We start from the raw sequence: 16,728 nt of genomic DNA on the forward strand, positions 1-16,728 counted from the left end.
AAGTGGTTTTCAAGTGTTTCTCGTCCTTCATGTCATCAGTTATTGATGTAAACAAAAAACATGATTCACCACAGGAGAACTTCTACGGTGGATAAAACACTATTTTTTTTATATAAGTTTTGCTCAAACTTAAGAATCTGTGACATCATTATCAGCGTCTGGCCAGATGTTCAGGCAGCTCGAAACAACACGACAAAACAAAAAGTTCTAATCTGGAAATGAAATACATGAAAAGGCTTTAAGTTGCTAAAGCAGGACCGCTGCTCGTTCTCAGCTCCACCCTTCCTTCTGTCTGCCTCAGTGCAGCGCCTCACTTCATCCTCTGTCTGAAACATGCGTCTCTTTAAAGTCCCTAAAACGGCCTCTTCCTTCTGACTGGCCAGCTTCCGGAAGCCCGCAGTGGGGCAAAAACCAGGGTCATAGCTGTACTGATTGTGTTTTGTGATGGCATGAAAGTAGGAAAAGTAGGAACATTTTCAAGGCTCCTGAACGCCTCACGGACCTTCAGGCTTCACGTGCTCTCAGCGTCTCTTTTTATTTTTATTTATTTTTACCGTCATCCAGTTTCACGAATTACAGTATGCTTGTATTTGTGTGTTGCATATTTACAGATGTAGACGCTACAGGGTGACATCAGCAGACCGGAGCTTCGGCCTCCCGTGGCCTACATCTGTCTCTGTCCAAATCAATAGAGATGATTGGTGGAAGAGGAGGAGAAGCTAACTCCCACCACGCCCTCTCAGAGAAGCAATATGCTGATTGGCTGATCCTACAGGCCCCGCCCCCTCACTCCCATCCCTTGCGATGACACAACAAACAGATAAATAACAGTGCAGACTCCTGAAAGCCTCAGATGTCCCTCTGAGACAGTCTCAGCACGTTTGTCCCACTTTTTCGTTGGACATTGAAGTATCATCAGAGACTTTTATTACTCGGGTGTTGGACGCTCCACAGCAGCTTCACGATGGAGCTGAAGGACTTCTGCGTGACGGGCGACCTGCTCAGCCCGCAGCGGTGAGTTCACGGAGCCTCGGCCTGAAACCGTCCTCAGGTCCAGATTCAAACGTTTTAGTGAAGTTAACGCGCTTTTTCTGGATGTGTGACAGTTTTCTTTGCAGCACGTTTTGAGTAGCACAGACAAATAAATCTAAAACGTTTGAAGGTACTTTTGGAAACTCTTTAAAATCTGATGCGAACACTGTGTGGCAGCGTTTAACTCTGTTCTTTGTGCGTCTGAAAAAAACAAAAACAAACGATGCTGCTCTGTTTTTAAAATAACTCCAATTCTGTGCAAATGTGTATGACGTTTGTATATTATGTATGATGAACACGCTGTGCAGACTCACACGGTTTGTGAAATACAACCTCTGTGTTGATGTGAATATGAATAATAAGTTTTCCTGTCCTTGAACGCGACGTTGCAGCGCTGCACTCCCACACAGACTCATGTCCATGTGCACAACATTAATGATGATTTCCACTTTTACTGGCGGAGCTTTCTCTGATCAGAGAAGCACACAGACCAAACCTTATCTGAAAAGACTTGTTTTCATTATCGTAAAACACGATCTGGCATTAACAACGCGACACTTTGTCCCGATGAACGCGAACAAACGTCACCTTTGCACGACTACGAGCTCAGATTTAAAGGCTCATTTTCTTGTAAAGCGCCCCCTGCTGGTCATTACACAGAATGCACGTTTAAACTCTTCGCACCAAACTTGTGAAACTTGGAATGCGTTCATGGGAAACCCAAATCTTCTGTTTTTAACCCTGCAGGTCATTAACGGCCTCACTAATGTCAGCAGTCGGCTCGAGATTTTATTTTGTGTTCTGCACATTTTGTCCTGGTTTGTATTTCATGCTCCTCTTTCTTCTTCCTCCTTAGCATCCTGGACTCCTCTTCTCCCTCCTCCTCCCCCAGAGATGAACCTCAATCTCCACCCTCCTTCCTCCACTCCTCCCCCATTGGTCCCGCCTTTCCTCTGGAAGCCACTCCCACTCTCAGCCCTTCACATGCAGAATTCTTCCTCCACAGCCCGGCTTCTTCTTCCTCCTCATCCTCCTCCTCCTCCTCACCGTACAGTCTCCTGTGCCGAGCAGCGGAGCCCGACTCCCCGACAGGATGTAGTTCCAGCGGTGGAAGTAGCGTCTTGGTGTCGGAAGCGTCGCTGTGTTTTTCTGTATCGGACTCGTTTTCAGCGCAGGTGAAGTTTCTGTTTAATCACATTTAAAAACACAAACACTCTTAAAGTCTGAACGTCCCCGGGGTCGAACTGCCAAACTTCAAATTCACGTCCGTATCCAACTGTTCCTGGAAGTTTTCTCTGGTGCCCCAAAAGTCTTAATCCAGACTAGAGTCAGAGCTGAAGGTTGGACTGAGGTACCTGCTGAGCTCACTGACATCCAAATAAAATCCTCGAACGTCACTAAAACTGGAGCTCCGCCTTCATGGAGGTGTGTTAGTACAGAAACCTCACAGCAGTCATGTGATTGGCCATTAAAAAGGCCCCAACACCACTTAAACGCAGCCCCGAGGTCCAGTCCAGGAACAGTTAGCTGAGGTCTGTGGGGACCGTCTTACTGCTCGCCACTGATGATGACGTCGTATATCTGCAGGTCAACTCGATCCTGAGGGGCGACTACATGACCTCGATGGGGGCCGTGGGGCCCAAAAGGCTGTGTCTGGTGTGCGGAGACTTCGCCTCCGGGTATCACTACGGCGTGGCGTCCTGCGAGGCCTGCAAGGCTTTCTTCAAGAGGACCATCCAAGGTGGGAGGAGCACGTTCATCATCTCCTGTATAAAGAAATAAAAACATGAGGATGAGGACGGCTGATGATATATTTATAAAATATAATTCTTACTGTTACTAGTGTAAACGATGCTGGTCGTTTATGACATCAGGCTGTTGAGTGTAAATGTGTCCAAACAGCAGCCAAATTACGCTTTTTGCACGTCTCCTGTGTGAAACCTCCAAATAGGTTTTTAACGGCACCCTTTAGAATAACGTGGTTACAAAGGACATCCTGTGAAGATCGACCCGCGATGTGAAACTGCCTTACAAAAAACACTAAAAAGGACAAACAGGGAATCCAAGTCATCAGTAGAGTCATAAATAAATAGACGCTCAGCTGGTTTCTATTAAATATCAAAGGTCTTACAGTCTGTGTGATTCATTAGCCGATCAATACAGCAGCGCTCGCTGTATCGATTAGTGTGAGAAGCCGTCGTCTCTCACATCAGCTGCTTGTTTCTCATTCCGGGCGATCGATTGGTCACGCCCGATGACTTCACTTATTGATCTGTGCAGAGAGGTCAAAGGGAGGCCACGAAGAAACTCACAGCAGAGGGTTTCAATATTACAGGGCACGATGATCCACGTTATTGATCCACGATCACAGTCTGAGAGACTCTCACAAAGATCCTGCATTACTGCAGAGCTGTGACCACAGAATATAAAGCACCCTACAAACTGACCACTGCATTTGCAAATATGTGATGTCTCGATAAACCGAGCAGATATTTGAAGTTTACACAGCTACTGAAAATATGTTAAACGTTTATTTTGAGACACAGAAAGATTAATAAGAGTAATATTAAAACTTAGTAGCGGCCGCCATTGTTGGAAACTGGAATTGGCTGGGCCGCGCTATGAATTCTGGGATATGGTGGGCCACGAAGGACACACCCGTCCCATCCTTCAAATTCGGGGAAATGAAGGACACATTTGAAGGAGTCGATGAATTGGGACAGCCTTCGTCGCCTGGCTGTGACGTAATCGGCCTTCAAATGCGGCCTCCGAAGTATGCAGCCTACGTTTTGGGACACAGCTACTGACACTCCTGCTTTTATTTCCTGTTGTGGTTACCTAGGTAACATCGAGTACAGCTGCCCGGTGATGAACGAGTGCGAGATCACGAAGCGGAGGAGGAAAGCCTGTCAGGCCTGCCGCTTCCAGAAATGTCTGCAGGCCGGGATGATGAGGGAGGGTACGTTACACCAAACGACCGTTACGAGCTGGCAGGAAGTAGAACTACGTGTGTGTGAAACGCCTCTGTGTGTTGCAGGTGTCCGTCTGGACCGCGTCAGAGGGGGGCGCCAGAAGTACAAGAGGCGGGTGGAGACGGGACTGAGTTTATGCAGCAAAGCCCCGTACAGCCACCCGAGCAGCAGCAGTGAGTTCACCTTCGCTCCCTCTGAAGGCTTTCAGGTCAAACTACTCGTCCACGCCGTTTATCATCCACTTCCTGTCTTTTAGGGAACAAGGTCATTTCCCACCTGCTGCTCACAGAGCCCGCCCCTTTAGCTGCCAATCAGGACGATTCGACCAATGACAGCAGCTTGCGGATCCTGCTGATCCTGTGTGACCTCCTGAACCGGGAGCTGCTGCTTCTGATTGGCTGGGCAAAACAGATTCCAGGTACACGCTCGAGACCACCAAACAGGTCCCCAATCAAGACCACGCCCACCCTCAACCTCCACCTGGTCCCCAATCCAGACCACACCCACCCTTAACCTTTACTTGGTTATCCAGAGCACTGGAACATTATGTATAAACACAGGTAATATAATAATAATAATTATTATTATTTGTCATTTATTACTCTGCCCCGCCCACTCCCAGGCTTCTCCGGACTCTCATTGGTCGATCAGATGTCGCTTCTGCAGAGCGGCTGGATGGAGGCGCTGCTGGTGGGTGTGGCCTGGCGCTCCCAGGGCGCAGGGGGGGACGAGCTCGTGTTTGCCGGGAATCTGTGTCTGGACGAAGCTCAGTGTCGAGCCACGGGATTGGCTGACCTGTACGAGGCGCTGCGTCACCTGATAGCGAAATACAGAGCGATGAAGCTGAGCCCTGAGGAGGTGGTGACCCTGAAGGCCATGGCACTTGCCAACTCTGGTAAGAACAAGCCATTAGCACCACTGCCTGTAACCACAGTAGGACAGTACTGTGTGTCAGGGCAGAACAGGCCTGTAGGGGGCGATGTTTCCCTGCAGTTTTATCGGAGAAACAAATAATCTCGTTTTAATCTCGTCCTGATGGAGTAACCTGCTTATGCTCAGTGTTTAGGAGACACATTCTTCATGGTTTCTGTTTGACTCAAAGCGTTATGGCTGCACATGAACTCAGATATTAACACTTCCTGGCTGTCTGAGTTTCAAAATAAGAGCCTGAGATGAATGATGATTAAGTTAAACAACTCGTCTGCATCTCACAGGACAGTACTGTGGTATAAATGATGCAGGAATTCCAGCACTCTCATGTTTTACATCTTTTACAGTTTTACACACACACACACACACACACACACACACACACACACACACACACACACACACACACACACACACCTGATCAATATGGCTGCTGTGTATCTGTGAGCGGGACAGCTGAGGAGCTCCAGCATGAACTCAGATATTGATTTTACCACAATAACCACTCCACTCATTGATCTTAGAGGAGTGGTTATTGATATTGATCAGACTCTGGGAGCTGAAACAGCAGTATTGATTAATCCCAGACTTGAATTAGTTTTGTGGCTCTCACTCTGTCGCAGTTCAGTGGTCAGCAGAGCGTTTAGTGGCGGCGCTGGAGGCTGCAGGCGAGGAGCAGCCGATCAATAACACTGAAGTCTGCTCAGACTCTCACTGTCTCAGCCTCAGATCAATAAACAGACTGGCAGACAGGCCTGTGGCTGCACAGCCGTCCTAAACCTGCAGATGCTCAGGCTCAGACGTGCAGACACACTCACAGCTTCTGATCAGTCGATCAGGGGAAACATATTGAGCTGATTAACACGCAGCACCCAAACGTTCTGGTCTGTGATTTAGAGACGTGAACAGGACCCAGTCTTTAAAAACTAAAGCAGTCTGACACTGCACACGTCCTCCACCATCGGATGTCGAGTTTCATGCAAACTCATCCGTAACCAGTTCAGTTTTCCTGCTAACACAAAACCAACCAATCACATGACCTCACATGATGTAGGTGAGAGACTTTTGGAGCCAGTAGTGACCATATTTAGACCAGAGCCTCAAGTGGCCATGAGAGGAACTGCACTTTGTGTTTGTAGCAGAGTGTTTTGGTCGTTTGTCCTGATACAGCTGAGCATGCTGGGTGTAATGAGTGAGGAAGCATTCTAACCTGCGTCTGTCCGTCTGTCAGACGCCGACCCGGTGGACTGCCCGGACTCGGTGCAGAGGTTTCAGGACGGGCTCCACGAGGCGCTGCAGGACTACGAGTCGTCCCGCCGGGAGCAGCACCGAGCAGGACGGCTGCTCATGACCCTCCCCCTGCTACGACAGACCGCCGACCGAGCCGTGCAGGCTTTCCTGCGGCTGCACCGCCACCGCCACGTCCCCATCCACAAACTGCTGCTGGAGATGCTCGACGCCAAGGCCTGACTGCGTCCTGTCGGCCAGACTGTAAAATGACCCAATGCACTTGACTTTTAGCTTTCAGAGAAGTTATATTTTTGTATCATGATGTTTGTTTTTTGGCAGAAATGAGCTTCCGTATTTTTTGTTTATGGGACCGTTCCTGCTCAGTAAAGCTCATTTCTGCTCAAAGATCCAGCGTTACAGCTTTTCATCAGAAAACATTAAAGTGGAACCGTTCTACTCATTTGCAGCGTGGGTTCTGCTAGGGCAGCTTTGCATGAGTCACAGTTCAGAATAACCCTTCTTTGTCTGATACTGGGCCTCTGTCTCAAACAAGCTACTCCCTGTTTAAGGGCTACCGTCCTACTTAAATGTTTGAACGGCGAGTGGGCGGGGCCTTTATGTCTGAGATGACTACAGTAGGGATATCCTCTGTGACATCACAGACCAACATCAGGAAAAAAAAAGTTTGAAACAGAGTGTTCGTCTCACTGAAGTCGTTATTAGAAACTTGGCTCATGTTTATTATGAACAGGAAAGCAGAACAGAGCCACTTTAACCAATCAGCAAACACTTCTTTAAGCTCCGCCTCCTGTAGGAAAAGGTGGGCATATCTAGAGTCAGATTTAAATTTATTTTTATAAACTAAAATATTTTTGTGTGATATCCATTTTTCCACGATGATGCGATCAAACTGCGATGCTGAGTCGTCGTTTAAATGGCTGTGGATGTTTACTGTGTCAGAGCTGTTTGTTATAACAATAAATTAAAGCTTTTGGAATAAAATCAGGTGCTCATCTTTTATCTTCTAAAATATCTCGTCATGTCTCTAAGACATGAGTCTTTACAACACGAGCTGAGCTGTACGCACAGAGTTGGAAACCATTAAAAACATTACAGATTCCTAATGGCTGAAGATGCTGCATTCACAGGTCGTAGGAAACTAGAAATTTGTCATCCTCTGTGGAAGTCTCTCTCTAGTTTTTCACCATTTCAAACAATATACATAATATAATGATATATTATTAATAAATAATAAAATAGACATAATAAAATAACAGTTAAGTTAAAGATATTTAAAAAAAAAAAAAGTAAAACATAAGAGCGAAGACCTCGTGGAGTTTGTCAATTTGTCACTGTAAAATCTTCATCTTGTAACTCAGACTTTATTATTCCCACAGGGAAATTCAGTCATAGCAGTGTAAATACCACAAACGTCAAGTACTCATAAAAAAATGCAGTGTATGTAGCCTGAACCACGAAGCAGCTCAAAGCAAACAGAGACAGGCTGAAGCTAAAAGTGTGTTCAAAGCTGAGCGAACATCAGAAACTAACCCGTGTCTGAGGTCAGCTTACCCGAGGAAGACTGTGGGCAGCAGGCGGCTCTGCTTCATCACAGTAAAGGAGGAAGACGCAGTTTTCCTGTAATCACCGGTTTACTCTGAGGCTTCCTGGAAATACATTTTCCCCTTAAAAGCACCAATGTAGCAGAAAAAGGACTCAGTGCTTTGAGTGATATATTATTGTTTATTATCGATTAGGATTATTAATGCATCATCAGGATTCATAGGTAACTTACAAAATCTGAGAAACAGTAGAAAGTCGTGAAAAATAATCGCCTGACAGCCCTGAACGCACCATGAAGAAATTGGGTAACAGGTGAGCTGCACCCCTAACATTCCTGTACTGGAGTCTCCCCCTGCTGGCCATAAAGTGTACTACAGAAAACCTAAACAGTTACACCCTCTGCACTCCCAGGGAATGAGCTTCAAACGAGCTCAGACTTTAAATTTAAATTGGATTTTTGATATTTTGGTGACATGATGAGTTTGAAAACGTCCAGAGTAAACATGTAGAGTTCATAAAACCTTCAAAGGCGGTTTCAGAGACCTGAAGACCCAAACAGGGAAATGAGTCCTGATGCACACAGATTCAGTTCCCTTCAAATCGCTTCAGTTTTTTGACCCTTTAATTATTTTATTTCATCTGCAAATTAGTTTTTGTTCCAGGGAAGTTCCTGGAGATTCTGGGGAATTATCAGGTTTCCTCAAAGCAGCTGTGAGACGTTCAGGGTCGGTAAGTCAGCAAACATACAAATGAAATAAAAAGACAAAACTGTGAAGTCTGTTAGAAAAGTTAGAAAGAGTGCTGGTTAGAAAAGCTACAAACAGCTTTGTGCTCGATCACCTGAGGAGTCTCCGTTTGGGATTTCACTCTTTTAGCTCAGTTTTTGGTCTCCACCGCCTCCCGAAGGAAGCGTCCGTCTCTTCAGCTGCCAGAAGCTGAACTGTGACGTTACAGTGCGACAGGTTACTCTGATAACAGCGACGCATCAGCATGCTGACGTGGTTCAAACAAACCCAGGCTTCCTGCAGCAGCTCTGACCTGGTCTTCATCCTGTCACAACCATCCAATTCTAATTAAAAGACGCTTTTGTGCCAAAGAGGTTACTTCTCCTCGCCTTGGGGCCTTTTCTTGTTTTACCTGAAATAAAGACTGAAGGTCGATCTGCAGCCGTTATCAAAAACCACCGGAGGAGCTGATCGTATCATTTTCTTCTTCACGTCTCACCTGACAACAGCTTTTAGTCATGTTTTCAGTTTTTTCAGCCATCGTGTGTCCACCTGAACCCGAAGCTCTCAGGCAGATCAGCCAATCAGAAGCTGGTCTCATTCATATGTGGTTTGGGGCTGGCGGGCGGGCCAGAAGGGGTGGGGCTGTCGGGACCTGGGGGACTCTCGGGGGTCCCCGAGGAATCAACGGGTGACGCCGCAGTGTTGTGGCGAGGGGAGACAGATGCCTGAGAACGGGTCGGGCTCACCGCTGCGGAGGCAGGGCTCGGCGGGGAAGCGGGTGAGGTCCTGCGGTGTAATGACGAGGAGAGCGGTGACGAGGACAGCGATGATGGCGGTCCAGGTGAATGTCGAGCAGCAGGGGGTACAGTGAAGGTGGGAGGGGTCCTAAGGCCGAATTTGGCCTCCAACTCACTGCACACCGCCAGGCTCCGCCTGATGCCCTCTGACCCCGGCGGGAACCCTACGCTCACAGCCGCCTCTGAACCCTTGGCGAGCTCCTGGCAGCGCTCAACAAAGCTCCCCCTGCGCACAGACCCACATTCTTTGTCCCGGTCCAGATGCCTGAGGGGACGGGGGCTGCTGGTCTGGCTGCAGGTGGGGTAGGAGGGGCCTTGTTGCAGTCCAGGTGAAAGGCCAGCTTCTCGGGCAGGTTTAGCGAAGGGAACGGGGGGCGGAGCCTGGCGGGGGAGGCTGCCGTACAGCGACGCAGACGAACCCGAACCTCCGGCTGCACCTCGTCCTCCTCCCATAGAGCGAAGGTGCTCTGTCCTGAAGGCATCGCTGAGCTGAGAGTGAAGGCTGCAGGAACAGGAAGTGACACAAGTCAGCAACCACAGTAAGAGCATGATGTTTACGACTGCAAACGACCAATGGCATCCATCAAAGACGCGAGATTAGAAGTCATCTGTCAAAATAGAAACACCAAAGAAGAACGTGGACTCTGCACCGCATCACCCTGTGTGAATGAGGCTCAGTGGGAGGGAACTCTACCTGCAGGTGGAAGCTCGGGGCGTGCTGTCAGGTGTTCTGGTCAGAGCCAGGTCGCACTGGTCCAGCAGCTCCAGCAGCTCCTCCTCTGTGGGTCCGCCCAGTGCTGCCAAACAGCCAATGAGAACCCATGTTGATCAGCTGCTAACTAACTGCAGAGCACAAGAAGTTGTTCTTCTACATCACGAGTCTGGAGTTTTACCTCTGATGTCGACCTTGCCGGCGATCTCCATGGCGGTGGTCAGGTCCCACATCTGGATGCTGCCGTTGCTGTGGCCGCTGAACAGGTAACGACGCGGCCGAGAGCCGATGCGGCTCGAGCCCTCGCACTCGTGGACCATGAAGGCCGTGATGGAGGTCCCATCCACCGAACGCACCTCACATACCCTGACACACACACACACACACACACACACACACGATATTTTGGTCTTAACAGACGTTTGGTTCTAAACGTTCTTTAACCTTCAGTGTCACATGATCACACATCGTGTGCTCGCGGGTTGTTCTGTTATTACGTTTACTTTCCAACATGGACGTCAATACTCTACACGCCAGTCGACAGACAGGCGGCGTGTTTCGTTACCTCCTTGTTGAACCAATGTGACGCCGAGGACAGTGTTGTTGTTTTTAATTGTGTTGTTTGTCTTTCATGCATGTACGGAACAGGAACAGCAGCTACTGTTACTGCAGGAGCGAACGGGGATCCTAAAACTAAACTGACCACACACAGTTATAACCAGGTGGGTTACAAGTGTCTACGGCTCTCCCACCTCTTCCCGTTGGAGGACAACCGGACGTAGAGTTTATCCGTGTCGGGAACGACTCTCTGGATAAACACCTGCTGATCGTCTCTCTCTCCATACGGCCCTGAAACCAACGAGACAGTGAAACGAAAGGAGATCTGAAGAAATCTGACAAAGTCAAAGTTTGATTGTCTTTGATGAATTCCATCGCTTCATTACAGAAGCAGAGCTACAGTCCTCAAACACAGCTCGGACTGCGATCGGGGTGACAGTTACCGATCTCGGTGCCGGCGCTGCAGCCTCCGTGCCCGTCCACGTCGTCCAGGCTGAGGATCTTGAAGGAGGTGAGCGGCGTGGACCCCGGCTGGGTGGAGATCATTCCTCTGAAGCGAGTCACCGTCCACGTCCGCACGTGGTTGTTATCTGCACAAACTGAAGGACGACGAAGAGGAGCTCAGAAACAACGACACCATGAACGAGCTGCAGACATCAGCTTAAGCCCTGCATTCGACACAGAACGCCAGTTTCCAAGACGAGGCGATTCTCGTACCTGAGATGAGGTGCTTTTCCGACAGCATGATCTTGGTGACGGGGCTGCGGTGGACAGAGAAGGTCTGAAAAAGCTGAGGCCCTGAGCCCACGGTCTCTGGATGCTGAACGATGACGCGAACAGTCCCCGAGCTGGTCCCGTACGCAATCTCGATCCAGTTCCCGCTGTCACCTGAGCAAACCGGGCTAAGTGTGAGACGGCTGCAGGAACATGAAAAATAAGACTTTCCCTGACTCGTCTCTAACAGACTGAGGTGAAGGAATGTGGAGAAAACTGACGCCCTGCAGTGGTTGTATTAGCAGCAGTGTCAGTGTCTCCGTACTTGTTTTGGGTGTGAGGTAGACGCTGAGAGCGGTGATGGCGTCTTCGGTCGGGTCTCTGTACAGCTCCGTCACCAGCAGGTCGTTATCCTTCATCCTCAGAGGAAACTTCTGAACATCTGACCAGCAAACAGGGACATTGTGAACAGCGGGGACTTTTTAAACATCTGTCAAGTCGTGAAGCCAAAGCCTCCCAATGAAAGCTGGTGAGAGTGGCCGCAGCATTTACTGAACAGATTCAGGTTCTGGTTGGTAAATTAATGACCACGAGCCAACAATCTGATGAATTTATACTCGTACTGAGCAGTTTTCAGTTGATCCGACTCATCGATCTGCAGCTTCTTACCGATGTAGTAGATGGAGCCGTTATTGCAGCCCAGGATAAGGAAGGAGCCGGCGGTGTCGTAGCTGCTGATGGGAACCACATCCTGGTTCTGCAAAGGTCACAGAGAACATGTGTGAAGCAGACCGATAACCACCTGAAACAGACTTGGTCCAATCAGCTCCCTCGGCAGGTGTTCAGGCTTCAGCACTTCCACTGAAGCGACCATCTGAGAGCGTCTCCACCCACCTGCCAGTGTTTGGTGACTGCGTTCCACACCCCCACCTTCCCCGTGTGGCTGGTGGCGATGAGCTGGTTACCAACAAAGAAGAGAGCCTCAGCGGGGACATTGAGACTGAAGACGCCTGCGGGGAGGGAGAAACCAGTTTGTTTTTGTTTTTGTTACTGGGAACGTTTCCCGAGCAGCTCATCAAACCTACGTCCCGATTCCCGGGAACACTGCGCAGAAACTCGTACCGATTTCATTGCCGTTGCCATCAGGGCAAATGGACCAGAGGATGATCTCCGTCACCGAGGCGACAGCCACCATCTTGTCGTTGTCTCCCAGCGACCCGCCCATCACTTTGGCGTTGAGCGCGACTCTGTCGATCATCCAGTCGAGGCGGGGAGAGGTGAAGACCTGCTGCCACCCGGTGGACTCCTTCACCCTGAGAGAGGAGGCAGGAAGAAGGAGGCAGGAGAGGGACAGCCAATCAGAAGACAGTTAGCTTACAGTGGGAGGAGCTAAAACAGCTTTTCCCCCCCACTTCTCTGACAGACTACAAACTGACGGGACGACTCAGTACGGAATAAGGATTATTGGGCTTTGGCCCGAGTATTAGCTAATCTGAGATTAACGCAAACCTCAGACTACAGTCAAATTTAAACGGGTGATAAATGACCTGCGACCTGCAGTTAAAGGTGTGTGAGAGCACGCAGCAGTGACCTGTGCGCACGTGTGTGCACGTCTCTCTAAGGAGGCTCACGGTGTTACTGAAACGGCTACAGATGCTCGGACGGAGGTGTGGATGCAGCAGGATGTGCCGATGTGTCTGAGCCGCTCCCAGTCACGTGAAAACAAATAAACAACAGAGGTCATGTGACGCGTTTACCTGTAGCAGACCACGAACTGCGCGTAGGCCACAGCGATCCAGTTATGATGGCCGCAGATGATCCGAACCATGCCGGGGTCAGATGAGTGCCCTGAACGCACACACGCACACACACGCACGCACACACAATGAAACTCCCACCACGTCCCTCCAATCTTAAAAAAGTACAAAATAAAGAAGCATTATTTAACGTGCCGACCTCCTGACGTCCGATCCTCGTTCATGCCTCTTCCCAGTATCCCAGAATTCCCGAGGTTCGGAGGCATCGTGTTGCTGCGTCGGACCGGCGCTCGCTCTACAGGAACAACGCGGCCCGCCATGAACTGCGACCCGGCCACGCTGTGACGGTTCCGACGCTTCGCCGGGTGCACTGGGACGACACAGACAGAAGGAGCTGTGAATCAGGATCACGCCTCCACGTTTCAGTTAGAAACAGGACATTAATTATATTTGCATCGTTTTATGTGAGTGGTGAGCCTCCTGCGGCACATTTTATCTGAAACAGAAAAGATTTCGTTATTTTAATCATAACAACTTTTTAAGTTTGCAATGATTCGTATATAATAAATACAGACATGCTCACATTGTATGAAAATTTTACCCGATAAAGCATTTTGAAGTTTAAGATATTTAATTTCAAATTTTTTTAAAATTAGTTACATTTTTATAGAAAGCATCCTAACACCTGCATAAATTATGTGTTGTGCATTTAAACTTCCTGAAGGCCCTGTCAGGTGGGGGTCAGGTGTGCTGTGAGGACAGGTGTACCTGCAGGCGGCAGGTAACCGTTGAAAAGCACGTTTCCGCAGGACGACCGGTCCAGCTCGTCACACAGCTGCAGCTTACGCACTGTTCCAAAAACAAAGTGATGAAGAACGTTTAGCGACGTCTGCGGCTTTACGTGCTCAGCTCAGAGTGCGGTCCAGCCTCACCGAGCGGTGTGATGCCGTAGAACTCGGCCTCGTGCATGAGCATGTGCACGTTGATGGAGCGCGGGTGGAGCTCTTTGGTCCGCAGGAAGTTGAGGATGGTCGCGAACAGGGAGGGGTCCCTGTCGATGAAGATCTACAGCGAGAGAGGAGGGACAAACGCAGTTATCGCGAGGAGGAAAAGCATGCGGGGACGTGAGGAAGAGGAGCTTTACTTACAGCTCCAGTTTCATCCTTCAGAGTCGAGATCCGGCCGCTCAAAAGGCTGAAGAGAGAAAACCCCCAAAGAAACCATCAAGATGTCAGAAACCAGCAAACTCAGCTTTCCAAAATACAAGAACCAGTTCAGTCACATCTGCCTTTCATTTCACTTACACGACAATTTCATCACATCACAGACTAGCTCACGTACGCATATTAACATGCATGTTTCTGCACACATTCGACCAAATGAGCAGACTTTTAGCATGTCCAGCTCAAAATCAGCTTTTAGGGAGTGAAGTGCATGTAGTCCAGAGAAAGTAACCTAAAAGCCCCCGACAGCCAGGGTCTCCCTCTCTGACCCACCTGGAGAAAAAGGAGTCAGGGACCCAGGTGAGCGTCTGGCGGGAGGTGCTGAACCTGAAAGCAAACACACACTCGTTGACTCTCGTGTTGTCATAAAACAACAGAAATAACAGCAGTGTGAACAGCTCCCCTCTCCTCCTCCTCCTCACTGACCTTTCACTCCTTATCTGACCCTGGTGATACCTGCGCCTCGTGCACGGAGTCACAGGTGCACATTAAAGTCTAATGAGCACCGAGAAACTTTTACATCCGTTTTTACTAACGGACATGAAACTGTTGCCCTGCTGCGCTCCAGCACGCCGTGATTTCCTGCATCCGTGTCTTGGTTAAAGATCAATATTTTATCACTAAACACTGAATAAAAAACGAGCGATGAGCTTCAGTCTTTATAAACACTCCTGACTTAAACAGTCCCTCTGCCTGACTCTGACATGTTTAATAGGTGAACATGTACCTGACATCACCTGCCTTTCAACAAAAGACAAACCTGTTTTGCTAACTTTAACAGTTCCATTGTCGGACAGCATAGTTTTAATTTATTTACGTTAAACAGGCCAAATATAAACTCTTACTGAAGTAAATCTGAACTTTATTATTTATTCGTCGTTTATATGTTTAATGTGCGCAGTACAGCTAGCTTACAGCGGCTCGTTTCCTGTTTCTCTCCTCTGGTTCTGGTGTGAGCAAAGTTATGCTAGCTAACAATAACAAAGTGCGGGGCTGGAAAAACTCACAAAGCGCGAAACACGGACTTTATAACCGGGTTAAAAACATCTAAAGTATACTGTGCAATAGAAGGGGTTATAAAACGTGTTTAATGTCTTAGCGCAGAGATACTTTAGAGAACATTACTACACTATGATACTGGAAGCAGTCTGTCCGATAACGGATCCTCCCATGTTAGCAGCCACTCCTGGGTCTCACCTCTTCCCTCCGACGTTCAGGTGGATGATGTCTCCGCTCCTCGCCGTGGTGGACATCCTCTAAAGGCCCGGAGACTCCGACAATGACCGCCAAAGACACAGTTTTAATCCATTTTTCGGTGATAAACTCTGTTTCCGTTGTGCTTTAAGCTGGCTTCCGGAGGTCGGACAGAGGGGCGGGGCATAATGGCCGCGTTATGGCCTCGGTCTACCCGCGGAGAAACCCGGCCGGGAGCGCCGGATCCGGGGCACACAATGAACCAAAGCCCGGAGTCTGACTAGATCAGGACCGAAGACCAGTTCCTGGGGGAAAACAGAAGAAAACAAAACGAAGACTTGTTTTTAAAGGTAAATAAAAACAACGTTTTTTTTTTAAAATATTTTTATTACTTTTCCAACAACATACAAAGGTAGTTTCCAATAATATGCTGTTGTAATAGAAACCCTTTTCCCCCACCCTCACCTCCCACTCTGCTCTCTTCCGAACAAAGAAAAAAAAGAACAAGCTCACATGAAATATATATACAATTGTACCATATGTGGCATTTATACATAATTCAAGAAAAAACAAAAAAACAAAAAAAAGAAATAAGAAAATATAATCAATAGGAATAAACAATAAAAAATAGCATGCACATGCTAAACAATTTCCTCCTACTCCACTCTCCTACATAAGTTGTTCTATATTTACTACTTTTAAAAAATTTTTAAATGGCTTCCAAATTTCATCAAAATATATTAACTTATTTTTCAGAAAGTACGTAATCCTTTCCATTTCCATACACTGTGTCAAAGAGTTTATCCAAGCGCCAATAGCAGGAGGAACTGATGTTTTCCAATTTATTGCAATCATACGTTTTGCCTGTAATGTACAATAATCCATAAACTTAATTTGATAGGTTGTTAATTTAATATTTTTAGGATACACTTGTAGTAGCATCATTTCTACATCCAAAGTGATCTTTTTATTTAAAATTTGGTTTATTTTGTTCATCACCTCCTGCCAAAAGGCACAAACAATTCTACATTCCCATATACAATGAAAAAATGTTCCACGGGCTTCTCCACATTTAAAACATGTATCTGGTATTCTATTATTATATTTATTCAGTTTCACCGGTGTTACATGTTTGCATGATCCAATTGTATTGTAGTAATTTTAAGTTACTGTTAATCGATTGTTTTTGTGCTTTTAAGCAAATTAACTTCCATGTCTCCTCAGAAATATTAATATTTAGGTCCTTTCTCCAAGCTTCCAACTTAGAAACTGATGTTTCTGAAGAGGCAGAAACGATCCAATTATAAAATGTTGAAAT

At 47.7% G+C, this 16,728-nt stretch overlaps 2 protein-coding genes across 3 annotated transcripts; one reads left to right on the top strand and one right to left on the bottom strand.

Annotated features, from left to right (window-relative positions):
• The first annotated feature begins 964 nt into the window (after positions 1–964).
• LOC146619530 (estrogen-related receptor gamma-like) lies at positions 965–6,404 on the top strand. Of its 2 annotated transcripts, none has more exons than XM_085370514.1 (8): positions 965–1,014; positions 1,889–2,207; positions 2,620–2,773; positions 3,875–3,991; positions 4,070–4,177; positions 4,213–4,422; positions 4,627–4,899; positions 6,166–6,404. In XM_085370514.1, exons 1-8 carry the CDS (start codon positions 965–967, stop codon positions 6,402–6,404), a joined length of 1,470 nt encoding a protein of 489 aa, XP_085226640.1. The 2 variants fall into 2 exon arrangements, with proteins under 2 accessions (XP_085226640.1, XP_085226641.1); XM_085370515.1 differs by having other exon boundaries at positions 4,261–4,422.
• Positions 6,405–7,901: 1,497 nt separating this feature from the next.
• Positions 7,902–15,567, bottom strand: shkbp1 (SH3KBP1 binding protein 1). The gene is made up of 17 exons (XM_085370517.1): positions 15,414–15,567; positions 14,490–14,543; positions 14,142–14,187; positions 13,926–14,058; positions 13,762–13,842; positions 13,193–13,363; positions 12,994–13,084; positions 12,359–12,549; positions 12,131–12,246; positions 11,906–11,993; positions 11,562–11,678; positions 11,240–11,410; positions 10,966–11,121; positions 10,717–10,813; positions 10,146–10,330; positions 9,947–10,049; positions 7,902–9,754 (listed from the first exon to the last, which is right to left on the bottom strand). Exons 1-17 carry the CDS (start codon positions 15,467–15,469, stop codon positions 9,037–9,039), a joined length of 2,574 nt encoding a protein of 857 aa, XP_085226643.1. The 5' UTR covers positions 15,470–15,567; the 3' UTR covers positions 7,902–9,036.
• Between the last annotated feature and the right edge of the window lie 1,161 nt (positions 15,568–16,728).

The sequence above is a fragment of the Diplotaxodon limnothrissa genome, linkage group LG14, assembly GCF_057381915.1.
Source record: "Diplotaxodon limnothrissa isolate DT_005_m linkage group LG14, D_limnothrissa_male_GT1.1, whole genome shotgun sequence".
Taxonomy (NCBI): domain Eukaryota; kingdom Metazoa; phylum Chordata; class Actinopteri; order Cichliformes; family Cichlidae; genus Diplotaxodon; species Diplotaxodon limnothrissa.

Coding starts and splice junctions, on each gene's coding strand:
- shkbp1 (XM_085370517.1), bottom strand. CDS start 15,469: ATGTCCACCACGGCGAGGAGCGGAGACATCATCCACCTGAACGTCGGA. Junction 11,679..11,905: donor CGGCTCCATCTACTACATCG/GTAAGAAGCTGC, acceptor TTTGCTGGTCAG/ATGTTCAGAAGTTTCCTCTG. Junction 10,331..10,716: donor TTGTCCTCCAACGGGAAGAG/GTGGGAGAGCCG, acceptor TGTGTGTGTCAG/GGTATGTGAGGTGCGTTCGG.
- LOC146619530 (XM_085370514.1), top strand. CDS start 965: ATGGAGCTGAAGGACTTCTGCGTGACGGGCGACCTGCTCAGCCCGCAG. Junction 2,208..2,619: donor CGGACTCGTTTTCAGCGCAG/GTGAAGTTTCTG, acceptor GTATATCTGCAG/GTCAACTCGATCCTGAGGGG. Junction 4,178..4,212: donor CAGCCACCCGAGCAGCAGCA/GTGAGTTCACCT, acceptor GAAGGCTTTCAG/GTCAAACTACTCGTCCACGC.